At 42.8% G+C, this 12,836-nt stretch overlaps 1 protein-coding gene across 1 annotated transcript in view; it reads right to left on the bottom strand.

The window, feature by feature from the left end:
- Positions 1–12,264, bottom strand: part of LCK (LCK proto-oncogene, Src family tyrosine kinase) — a 28,726-nt gene extending 16,462 nt beyond the window's left edge. Inside the window, exons 1-6 of the mRNA XM_028739019.2 lie at positions 12,008–12,264; positions 4,587–4,690; positions 4,062–4,143; positions 3,063–3,153; positions 1,923–2,021; positions 1,239–1,342 (exon numbers count right to left, since the gene is read on the bottom strand). Of these exons, the coding sequence (XP_028594852.2) occupies positions 1,239–1,342; positions 1,923–2,021; positions 3,063–3,153; positions 4,062–4,143; positions 4,587–4,685 (475 nt within the window). The 5' untranslated portion in view covers positions 4,686–4,690; positions 12,008–12,264. The remainder of the gene's footprint in view (positions 1–1,238; positions 1,343–1,922; positions 2,022–3,062; positions 3,154–4,061; positions 4,144–4,586; positions 4,691–12,007) is intronic.
- Between the last annotated feature and the right edge of the window lie 572 nt (positions 12,265–12,836).

The raw sequence follows: 12,836 nt of genomic DNA, 5'->3' as shown, positions 1-12,836 counted from the left end.
TGGTTTCCCCAGGGGCTTGCCGCTTTGCGTAGAAGGCATTTCGACAAGCCACCACTGAGGGCTGTGGTGAAAAGTGCCCCTTCAGCTGTTCCATTATTGTTTTGTATGGAACAGTAGCAACATCTTCAGGTGCAAGGAGAGCCCGGGCGATTTCAAACGTCTCCTCTCCGCAGACACTGAAGAATATTGCCCTCTTCTTGGCGTCTTCTGCATCGGTGACCCCTTTGGCTTCTAGGAGGAAGGTGAAACGGGAGGCGTACGCTTCCCAGTCTCCAGATGCTGGGTTGAACGGCGAGAAGCTGCTGTCGGTTGCCATTGTGAGTTCCTTGTGTCCCGGAGCTGAAGCCTGGATACACGGTGCGAGGCAGCGGTGCGGCAGGTGGCGGTGCTGCGGTGCTGTGTGTGGCAGTCAGCTCAGCGGGATCCCACCTTCGTCGCCAGTGAAATATACTCAGAGTTGCAAAGTGATTTCATGCTCTTTATTCAGCTCATAGTGGTGAGGAGGAATGAATGAATGTCTGAGGGGTCTGCTTTATATACATTATTTACACAATGGGCTGCGCATGATTGGCTAATTCTGGAATTCTACTGTAAGCCAATCAGGTTGTGGATTCACTTCTATCTGGAGCATGATTGGGTGGTTCCTGCCAACCAATCATACTGCTGCATTGTTCTAAGACCAATCAGACTGCTGCAGTTTGGATCCTATTCAACTCAGTACATAACAAGTGGTATCTCGGGTTAAGAACTTAATTTGTTCTGGAGGTCCATTCTTAACCTGAAACTGTTCTTAACCTGAGGTACCACTTTAGCTAATGGGGCCTCCCACTGCTGCCGCCACTGCATGATTTCTGTTCTCATCCTGAAGCAAAGTTCTTAACCCGAGGTACTATTTCTGGGTTAGCAGAGTCTGTAACCTGAAGCGTCTGTAACCCGAGGTACCACTGTATTTCATAAGAAACAACAATATAGATGTGGATTGTAGCTACATCTCATGTGTACACACCACTTCCCAAACCAGAAGCAGGAGCACACTGGATGCAAAGTGTGCACACAGACTCTTAAATTTTTTAAATCTTTCTCCAGCCTCTGTTACAATTCCTGGAGAGAGAGAATGACCCTATGTGGATACATGTGTGGGGTGGGTGGGTGGGTGGGTGTGACTCACATGCCTGCCCAGGGCCCTCTTCCCCCCACCGCCCCCTAATTTGGGCACAGTGGCGGCGGCTGTTGATTACCTTTGGTGGATTCACTCTCCCGAATGAGGAAAGCGCCGTGCGTGTTGCCTGCGGTCAGGAGCTGCCGTTCTGCATCCTTCCTGCTGAGAGCTTTGAAAAACCAGCTGCAAGAAAGAAGTAGCACAGAGAGGTTTACAGAGTTTGAGCCTTTCAGTATGCTTCAGATAGGAAACAGCCATTTTAATTTAAAGCAAAAGAAAACATTAATCAATAAAATGTTCAACTTTTCAGGTGTGTGTGTGTGTGTGTGTGTGTGTGTGTGTGTGTTTAAACAAAATTTCCAAGGAATAACACCCCTTCCAGCACCCACTCTATCTTGAGAACCCAAAGGTCACAGTCACACCAATCATTTGTGAATATGAGGCCTTCTGCATGCCCTTCTCCTTAACAAACAGATTAACTAACAGCGCCACGCTAAGCAATGAGTCCCATTGAGTTCAGTGAGATGTACTCAGGGAAGTTAATGGGTATAAGGTTGTAGCTTACTTTCAGAGGAATGGTCCTGAGTAGACATGTCTATCCAAGATTGCGCTTTTTGACTACACACTTAAGCACCATTAAACTCTTTGGGACAACCATGCCTAGGATGGCACTGTAAAATATCATACAGTTGATTACTTTCTATTTAATTGGGTTTTTGGAGGGGCATTGCATGTGGAGAAAAGTGGAGATGTTTTTACTCACGGCTCTTGCTCCAGGGTGTTCATCCTGGCAACAAAGTTTCTTGGAATGTAACCCACTCGCCCGGTGGTGAGAGACTGCGCTTTCCACCATTCCCCAGTCCTAAAGGGGAAGAATTGAATACCAGTCATTCTCCTACCTTTGCTTGATCTTGATCCCACATCCATCAGGCAAAGGGAAAGAACAGACCAAAACCTGATAGTCTTGTGTCACCTTGAATGAGTTCCTTTGCCTTTGATTCTAATCCAGCAAACACACATGGGCTGCATTCACACGGCAGTTAATTCCATTTCCCCCAATCTTTCCATAGCTATTAGTTTCTGCATTACATTTCTGCTTTCACAAGACATGAAAGCCACCTCCAAATATATAGTGGAATATAGCCACAAGTTTAATGCTGATTTCTATGTTACAGTGGTACCTCGCAAGACGAATGCCTCGCAAGACGGAAAACTCACAAGACGAAAGGGTTTTTGGTTTTTTGAGTTGCTTCGCAAGACGATTTTCCCTATGGGCTTGCTTCGCAAGACGGAAACGTCTTGCAAGTTTGTTTCCTTTTTCTTAAAACCGTTAATACAGTTGCGACTTGACTTCGAGGAGCAACTCATAGCATGCGGTGTGGTAGCTTTTTTGAGGTTTTTGAAGACTTTGGTGATTTTTGAAGCTTTTCCAAAACTTTTCCGAAACCGTGCTTCGCAAGACGAAAAAAATCGCAAGACGAAAAAACTCGTGGAACGAATTAATTTCGTCTTGCGAGGCACCACTGTATTTGCTTCCGGGGGGGGGGGGTCTGTTTTCATTTCTTTATTCAGTTCAGCTTCTATTGAGCATTTAACTCCAAATGCCAGCAGACACAATGATAAGGGTTTCAACCATCGAAAAATATGGAATTCCCCCCACTGTTTCAGTGAACGTCCAACTTATGGCATCTACCATTCTAAGTATGAGCGTGTTCAACCATAGTGTCTTGGTCAAAAGAGGTCAACATTTTTTTCTGAATGGCATGGTAGAAGGCCATGTATCATGGGATGCAAACCCACAATGCAGCTGCTGCTGCTGCTGCTGCTGCTTGGGTGTGACAGATGATTATTTTGTTGGTGTGCCAGACCTAAAGGTGACACTCTAACGTGGTAGAAGACTTACTCTTCCAGTACCCGGAGCTGTTCACCTTTCCGGAGCACCAGATCTCCATCATGCAGCGACTCATAATCATATAATGCAACCACCAGTTTATCTATAAAGAAAATCAGCATGTCACTATAAGACAAACCAGGTTTCAGGATTAGAAGAGATGTTATTTTGAATTCAGCTTACATAACATCCACTACCCCCCCTTCCTTAACGTGGTGCCCTCCAGATGTTTTGGAACACCACCTTCATCAGCTGCAGCCAGCATGTACTGACTGTGCTAATGGGATTTGTAACCCAAAACATCTGGAGGGCACTAGGCTGGAGAAGGCTGTACTCCATGAAGGACTTTAATATTTTCTCCGGGGCTATCATGTCATAATGTGATCCTGCTCATGTCTCAAGATTGAATCACGGGGCCTTTTTGGTGTTGGCACCAAAACTGTGGAATGCCCTTCCCAAGAAGACCTGCTGGCCCCTCTCTCTTCTTGCTTTGTGGAGGACCCTCAAGGTTCATCTCCATGGGGTATAGATGTTTTAAAAATGTCTTTAGTCTGCCTTATTCTGACCTTAGTCTTGCTAGTTGTGTTATGCTTGACTATGATTTTGATTGTTGTAATGGTTTGTATGTGCTAGCATGGAAAACCAGAACAGAAATTTATTAAACAAGCAAAGACTGGATCAATCACAGAAACAACCCAAGCATTCACCATTGTAGAGGGTGGGAGGAATGTTTTTAGTGGTGCCTGTAGAGCAATCAGAGAAGTTCACCCCAGGCTCCTTTGATATGTTTCAGATAACACTAAAATGGAGGTCTTTCAAGACAGAGAGCACAGTGGTCTGGGCCTCTCTCTGCTAGCTACCACTACACTGGCAATGGCCCCTGGCCTAGTTGGTCTCTGCTCTTGAGTTGCCTATTTGACAAATCCACTCCAAGACCGTTTTTGCATCCCCAATAAATCCAGACAGTCTTTGTGCTATAGTTAGAAGTTGGAAGAAAGGCAAGATTTTAACCTTGAAGAGGTGAGCTGGGAGGAGGAACAGTTTCGCAAGATATCAGAGGATTGTACATTTCCGACCCATTGGAAATCAGCCTCTGTGGAAGAAACAAAGTTCAAATCAAGGATCCTTCCATAGCAGTGATCCTCGGGTTTCCCACCAGCCCTATAGTTTTATGACTTCCCCCTTATTTTTCTTGGGCTTTGTCACATTAATGAGAAAATTTATGTGGAAGCAAAGTGGGGCAAACACTTTATGCAGAGTTGGCTAGAATTAAAAGTTGCCCTGCTGGGGCAGGTTGACATACAACTTGAATTCCAGCATCTAAAATTATGCATTGCAGTTTAATGGACAGGTTGGGGCAGGAAATGGATTAAACAGTAGAAAGGTGCAATTGGGCTTATTATCAGAGTGGGGAGAGTGAGCAGCTAGGTCTTGAAGTTTATGCAAAACCTGATAAGGAGCTAGTGTGGGCTTTTAAGAAAAGGAGTGATACAATTAATCTAGTTACTGTGTGGCAACTTTTGCAAAGTCTCTCACCTGGGACTTGGTGGCAGAGTCAATAGGGTAATGGCATGTCTCACAAATTTCTATGTTCTCCTCCCAGTCATCATCGTAGTCACTGCAGCAGCAACCCATAATCTCTGCATGGGGAAAACAAGAGGCAGGCTATAAAGTCAGGTTCACGTCCCCGTTCTGCTAAGGATAACATTCATCAAGTCAAAAGAATTAAATGGAGACACTGTGGGAAGAGGGAGAGAGAAAGAGTTTTCTTAGAACAGGAATGGGGTGTCCTATGTTGTTGTTGTTGTTGTTGTTGTTGTTGTTGTTGTTTGCTTTCCTCACAACCTTAACACTATTACTGCAAGTCCACCCCACATTCCACCATCTGTTATTCCTGTTGCGTCCATAGGAGCCAACTCCTGGGGTCTGAGGAATCTTCACCCCCCCCCCCAATAAAATATTTTATGGCGCCGGGGGCCCCCAAAGTTAATGAACATTGTCATTCAAATGGTGTGCGTGAACCATATAATGTGATTGATTATGCAGGGCGGCGCTTACCCCCCGCCCCATATTTCATTCAAGTTGGCACCCCGGTTGTGTCTTTATATTTGGCTCACGTAAAAATATTACAAAGCATAATATGAGTCTATGATTTTATGATTTAATTATACAGTGGTACCTCGGGTTAAGTACTTAATTCGTTCCGGAGGTCCGTACTTAACCTGAAACTGTTCTTAACCTGAAGCACCACTTTAGCTAATGGGGCCTCCTGCTGTCGCCGTGCCGCCGTAGCACGATTTTTGTTCTCATCCTGAAGCAAAGTTCTTAACCCGAGATAATATTTATGGGTTAGCAGAGTCTGCAACCTGAAGCGTATGTAACCTGAAGCGTATGTAACCTGAGGTACCACTGTATAAACAAAAACCAGCAAATCTGAGACCTTCCAGATCTTGCAGGGTTGAAGTCCAAAAACACCCGGAAGGTTAGGACGGTGTGGATTTGAGCATATGACATACATTAAAACCAAGATTCCTTCGACACAATTTCTGTTTTAAACCAGCGGCTGACCTCTAACCCTGTTTGCATTATACAGCATTTAGACATGTGAATATTACACCTGGGTGAGATTCTATGAACTTAGAATTGACACATGGATGAATGTTGGTTTTGCCATAACACAGACATGGGGCTGTTTCATTTGATGCAGGATTGCCCAGTGGGTGGAAATCAATAAATGCATAAACATAACCTTTAACATGTCTCATTATGTTCAGTCACCTCATGTAGTATGTGGATGGATCCTCAACCCCCCTGGAAATTTATTCCATCCATATAATTTGGTTTCATAGAGCAGCTATGGTTGATCACTGGCTAGCAGTTCTGAATAATTGGGGGGTGGGGGTCAAAAGGAACCCCAGATTTGGATCAATGGATTCATGCCTGACTGGTGCAAACAGTGCATGAGTGGAGGGAAACATGCATGAAAATGGGAGAATGGCAATTAATTTACCATAGTTTTCAAGTTTCGTGTGGCTCTCAACCTGGCCGTCCTGTCCCATCCTGTCCCACCCACTGCCCTGCCCAATCCCAACCCAGTAGACACACAGAGGCATAAAAGGCAGGGTGAAATAAAGGGGGGAGTCATTTACAACAGGGTTGCCATATTTAAAGAGGTAAAAATCCAGACACCTGCTTGTCCCACAACCATCTGCCGCCGCGGAGCCTCAGTTTACAAAGGTTTCTCTTCCATGTTCTGTTCTATATCAATAGTGATCACACACTCCTACAAATTACAGTGGTACCTTGGGTTAAGAACTTAATTCGTTCTGGAGGTCCATTCTTAACCTGAAACTGTTCTTAACCTGAGGTACCACTTTAGCTAATGGGGCCTCCTGCTGCCACCGCACCGCCACCACGCAATTTCTGTTCTCATCCTGAGGTAAAGTTCTCAACCCAAGGTACTATTTCTGGGTTAGTGGAGCCTGTAACCTGAAGCGTCTGTAACCTGAAGCGTCTGTAACCCGAGGTACCACTGTACACACAAAGGTGTTATAGTGCTCAAATTAAACAAACGCTATTAAAACCACATGGCTGCCTTCAATGATTGGCATGGATTGGGGAAAGCTGCACCTCTGAAAACTGGGTGCAGAGCAGGCAACATCCTGCTCTGCACCCAGGACCAAGGATGAGTGTCTGTGTGCCTTTCACTATTCATTTTGGCGATGCAGCCTTACCTTCTCCCATGCAAATTAATGGAGATGGTGATTTTAAAACTTTAGTACATAAATATTATTTCATTTAAATCTTATTGCACAAATAATTTAATTTTTCATATATATATATATATATATATGCAGGTTTTGGTGTCCTCGGGTATCTTCCCGTGTAAAAGTTGGGGTGTCTAGGCGACGTTTCGACGAGGTCTCACTCGTCATCTTCAGGCTGGTGCTTTCGGCTTCTTGTTACTGGAACAGAGCAGGATCTCAGTGTTTGAGTTCCTATAAATACTGTTGAGGAGGTTCTGGGCAGAGAGGAAGTTCCCAGGCTAGTGTGCCTTTTCTTCTTTTGTTCCTTAATTGCTTGAGGGATATCTTGAGTGATTTCTTGAGTGATATCCTGAGTACCACTTAGGTGGGTCATTAGGTGTGGATTAGTTGCTAAAGCCTTTGTGTCTTGACCTCTTGAACTTTGTGAAGAGTTTTTCTGAGAAGATGGGTGTACTACATTTAGTTGTGCTCTGGCTTGGCTTCGTGTATAGGGGCGAGCTGTGGTTTTGTGGTACATTCCTGTACCCGTGAAAATCTACGAAAGCAAATATATATATATATATATATATATATATATATATATATATGCATGTTAACACTAATTAGAATATATATTTTAAATAAATACAGCTTGATAAAATGGCACAGGCTAGAAAGGTCATAGTGAAGGTGCCCTGTGTGGCAATAGGTTCAATATGTCAGCACACACCTGTCACAACCAGGCCCCTTAAAGAAGATGGGAGAGCTAAGAGGCAAAATCCCAAAATGGTTTTAGACTTTCTAGGGGGCAGTGGACATGATTTTCACTGCTCGACAGCTTCAAGAAAAATGCAGAGAACAAAATTAACCCCTGTATATGGCATTTATTGACCTAAGGCCTTCGACAATGTAAACTGTAATGCCCTATGGACTGTCCTTCTGAAAACTGGCTGCCCAGATAAATTTGTGAACATCATTCAACTCCTCCATGATAACAATGGCTCTCAAAGTGAACCATTCACAGTGGAATCAGGTGTTAAACAGGGTTGTGTTATCGCCCCAACTCTATTCATTATTTTAATTGCCATGATCCTACACTTTGTTGAAGGGAAACTCCCCATCAGAGTAGAAATCATATATTGAACAGATGGAAAGCTCTTTAATTTGAGTAGACTGAAAGCAAAGAATAAGGTCACGGTAACTTCCTTCATAGAGCTTCATAAGCTGATGACAACGTAGAATGTGCACACTCAGAGGATGACCTCCAAACCATCCTAAATATCTTTGCAGAAACTTACGAAAAGCTTGGCCTGTCGCTTAACATCCAAAAAACCAAAGTGCTGCACCAACAGCACATAACAACCTCTGCAGCGCCACAAATCCAACTCAATGGTGTAATGTTGGAAATTGTTGATCACTTCTCCTACCTGGGCAGTTATCTTTCCACAAGAGCCAACATTGATGCCAAAATCCAGCATCACCTGAGCTCTGTGAGTGCAGCTTTCTCCTGATTGAAGTGCAGAGTGTTTGAAAACAGGGACATTTGCAGAGAAACCCAAACACTTGTTTACAAAGTTATTGTACTACCAACCTTACTGAATTCTTGTGAAACACGGACCACTTATAAACACCATCTCCAACTCCTCAAAAGATTCCATCAACAGTGTCTCCGAAAAATTATGCACATCACTTGGGAAGACAGGCAAACTAATGCCAGTATACTGGAAGAAGCAAAGATCACCAGTGTCGAAGCAATGGTCTTCAACATCAACTTCGCTGGACTGGTCATGTTGTGTGGATGCCTGATTATTGTCTTCCAAAGCAACTACTCTATTCCGAAGTTAAAAATGGAAAGCGTAATACTGGTGGTCAACAAAAGAGGTTTAAATACTCTCTCAAGGCAAATCTAAAAAAAAGTAGTATAAACACCGACAACTGGGAAACACTGGCCTGCGAGCGCTCCAATTGGAGAACAGCCTTTACCAAAGGTGTCATTGACTTTGAAGACGCTAGAACTCATGACGAAAAGGAGAAACGAGCTAAGAGGAAGGCACATTTGGCAAACCCTCACCATGATCAACTTCCACCCATAAACCTATGTCCCCACTGTGGAAGGATGTGTGGATCCAGAACTGGCCTCCACAGTGACTTACAGACTCACTATTAAGACCATGTTCATGGAAGACAATCTTACTTGGCTACGAATGATAGCCATAGAAGAAGAAGAAGACCTTCAGATTTCCTGTTTATTGAGCATTCACCCTGCTTTGCCTGTGCAGAAGTTATAAGGTGTCAGCTATTTATTAAGGATCATCCTGATTTTTTTTAAATGTATTTCACATTCTTCAAGAAATATCAACATAAAAACATGCAGCAGATGAATCATTCTGGTGGGGACCCTGCTATACTGCATATGATGTAACCGCTTCTATTCAAATTTGGACTTTCTGCAATCTTGAGAAATGATGGAAGAACTATAGGGAAAACACAGGAGGGCAAATTGTTGAATGCTGACATCATGTGGATGCCCCACAAAACCTAGGTGAATGAGGAATTAAATGTCTAGTGTTTGAAACTTCCCTAAACCTGATACAAGAAAATACGCATAAAACTGTGGGAGGTAATGAAAACCCAGAACTAGAAAATCTTTCCAATATGATGCACAATTTCTTTTTCTTTTTTCTTTGCTAAGTATGTGGGAGGAAGTCTGGTTATACCCATGATTCAAGTGTTGACAGCTAAGGGAGTGGGATGGTTTGAAAGTACAAAAACAAAACAAAAATCGCCTATCACTGCATGTTCCTCCCTGAAGTCTAACAAGGTTTGTTCACGAGGATTGGGCCAATTATTGATAGAAGTAAAGGTTCACTTTTCAGTACAGTTTTTAGATTTTGGTAATGGAATAGAATAATTGCCAATTTTATGCACTAGCGAGCAAATCCAGGCTTTAGCAGAATAACTTCTGTCAAAATATTGTTCATTGTTTGATTACTAAACGACTGCTACTATAGCTATAGCTAAGTTTGATTACTTAACGACTGCTACTATAGCTAAGGTGAAGGTAAAAAATACAACTCAGTTTATGTTTAAGTCACAGGCTACTATAACAACGAAGAATGCTTAAGTAGATGGACCCTCTAGGATTAGATTAAGGATCCTGATTAAGGATTAGATTAGATCCTTGATCTGCAGGAGAAGATAGTAACAGGATTACAATACATTTATTAAAACTACCAATGATTTAGAAGGATATCTATCAGGCATAGCCTAGCTTTGTGTTTTTTTACACTGGGTGTTTATAGCGTTAATTATTTCAGTTCATCTGATCAAAAGGATTGGAAAGCCCAAGATCAAAAAAATTGTTTAAAGTTGATGTCTTTGTGTTTCGCCGAGCAAATTAAAGAACTGCCAAGTTGTAGTTCCCCTACAACGTTACCTTATGTATCAAGATTTAAGGGAGGAAGAGGGTGACGTTCACCCTGAATAAATATAATAATCATTTGTTATTGGGAAAATATTATAATTATTCTGGAAGAAAAAGACTGAAATGTTATAAATCATATTGCTTGTGTGTTGTACGAAGCTGCAAAATGAGCCCCTACATGAGATACCCCAAAATCCCAAGGGGTGAGAAACTCCAGAGGTTTCTGAACTTATCCAGGGTTTGGTTTCATTGGAATGAAGGCCAGCAGAGACTGTGGTGTCTTTAGGGGATATGGCACCCCTTTCCTTATAAACAAGGACTCAGGTCTGGGGCGGAAATCTAAAAATGGTGCAATGGTTGAGAAAAACTTTATAAAAATGCAGTATGTTGTAGCAGGGTATTAATTATTGTTGTTGTTTTCCCAGTGTGATATAGTGGTTAGAATGTTGGACAAGGAGGTAAGAGATCAGGGTTCAAATCCTCCCATGAGGCATGACCTTTGGCCCCATCACTGCTTCTCAGCCTAACCTACCTCGCAGGGTTGCTGTGAGGATAAATGGAGACAGGGAGGACCATGTATGCCACCTTGAGTTCCCTGGAGAAAAGTTGGGGTATAAATTAAATAAGCAATGCAATCGCTGAAAGCTGGTGTGGGGCACTGCAGGAACTATGGGGATTACCAATGACGAAGAGAACTACCAATTCCAGTGTTGCCTCAGCTGCACACACGCATTCATGGGCGTCGCAGTCTGCAACACATTTGCCAGGGAGTAATTCAGATTTAACATTTTTGGAACATGTGCTCCCGTAGTAATAGCGCTTTCCAGAGCTTACTTTACAGGGTGGGTGAAGGTCTGCAACAAGACTGGGTATTCAAGGTGCTTTGAACACTCTTACAGTGCATATCTCTTCATGCTCCTATTATTTCAATGGGACTTACTCCCAGAATTCTAGCTGGTTCAAGTGCTATGTAAATGTTAAATACTGCTGTTTCAGCCTGTACAATAGACATTATTATATAGTATGCACATTAATTAACACAATGCAATATTTGTACTGAAGCACTTTTATCCACCTCAACTATTAATTCTATTATTATTTTGGTTTACTATATCTTTTAAAAAATGAAACTTAAGGCAACTTACAAAAATGTTTTCTTTCATCTCTTTTTTTCTCTCTTATTCATTTAATTGTCATGTATCTTTATTGTGTTTATGTGGATATATACATAATTTACGTTGCACACATTGCATTTCTGTGTAAACTTTATGTGATATTTGAGATTCACTCAGTAAGGCTATAAACATATCACACACACAAACATATGTATATTGATGTCTACATTTTTAAAGGGAGAAAAGGTTTGTGTTTGCTTGCTTAAAGGTTTGTGCCTCTCATTTTAAGCTAATCTTTTTCAATTTTTTTATTTTAAATGCACTGTCTGCTTTTCTACCTACAGGGCCCCAAAAGAAAGAAAGAAAGAAAGAAAGAAAGAAAGAAAGAAAGATCAGTGCAGATGTTGAAATTGTAATAAAATCATTACATTAAAGAAATAAACAATGGGAGATAATGTTATGACGCTTTTAACTCAGAAGCCTCCCCACCACAACCAAATAAAATGTTTTAATGTCCACATAAAAGAACAAATATAATCGACTTGGCAGGTCTTCCTTGGGAGAGAATTCCTGTGTCTGTGTGTACAATTCTTGCCTAGAGTTGAGAACTATATGGGGCTACCTGGTCCTTGTCCACGTCTCACCTGGCCATATTTGCCCTCCATCACTTACCTGTTAGCAGGGATTGTGAAAACTAGTCTCTCTCCGGTTCCCACAAATTGAAAGGGAGGGAAATGGCTTCTTCCTCACCACATTGGGCAGTGAATCATAGTGTGTCTAGAGTGCCAAAAGGCTCCAGGAGATCTCAGACGCATACCCTGTCCTTCTCTCTCTTTCTCTCGCCACCTTCTCTGCTGATTTCCTGCCCTCCGAGTGCTTTGCACAGACAGCTCTAGAAGCTTGTTCTCAGCACTTGTTTGACCACAAAAGGTTCCAAGGCTGCTAAGAAAACCCAGAGGTTTCCTGCCAACTTCAAAGCCCTCCCTGCTGTCGTGCTGGATGGTGATACTGGCCCCACGTGGATCCCATGTCCCACATTGTGTTCCTCCTATCCAACCCCAGGGGACTCCTGTGAGCTTAGTTCAGCTGCTAATGTTGTGAATGCTTCCATGTTTCTGTGTGGCAGCTGTCTTGGCCTCCAGGCCAGCATGGAGTAGTGGACAAAGACTTGGGCCACTCGGTGAGTAGCTCACGATGCCATTATGGTCCTTTTGTTCTCTTAGCCTTGCCCATACCACATCTCTGTGGTTCCTGGTGGGGTCCATAGTTGACATCTGGCAAATCAGGGAATGCACAGTGCCTCTGGAACGAAGCTGGATGGAGACAGTGAACCACAAACGCCCTCAGGCCAAGCAGAGCCCGTGAGGCATAGTGGTTGGAGTGGAGAGTTGAAATATGGCCTGGGAGACCAGGGTTTGAATCCCCACTCAACCATTGAATTAATCAAGTGACCTTGGGCCAGTTACTGTCTCTCAGCCTAACCTACCTCACAGGGTTTTCT

This window comes from Podarcis muralis, chromosome 7 (assembly GCF_964188315.1).
Source record: "Podarcis muralis chromosome 7, rPodMur119.hap1.1, whole genome shotgun sequence".
In the NCBI taxonomy this organism is placed as follows: domain Eukaryota; kingdom Metazoa; phylum Chordata; class Lepidosauria; order Squamata; family Lacertidae; genus Podarcis; species Podarcis muralis.
The sequence above is the reverse complement of the archived record's forward strand: the minus strand, read 5'-3'. Positions and strand labels throughout refer to the sequence as shown.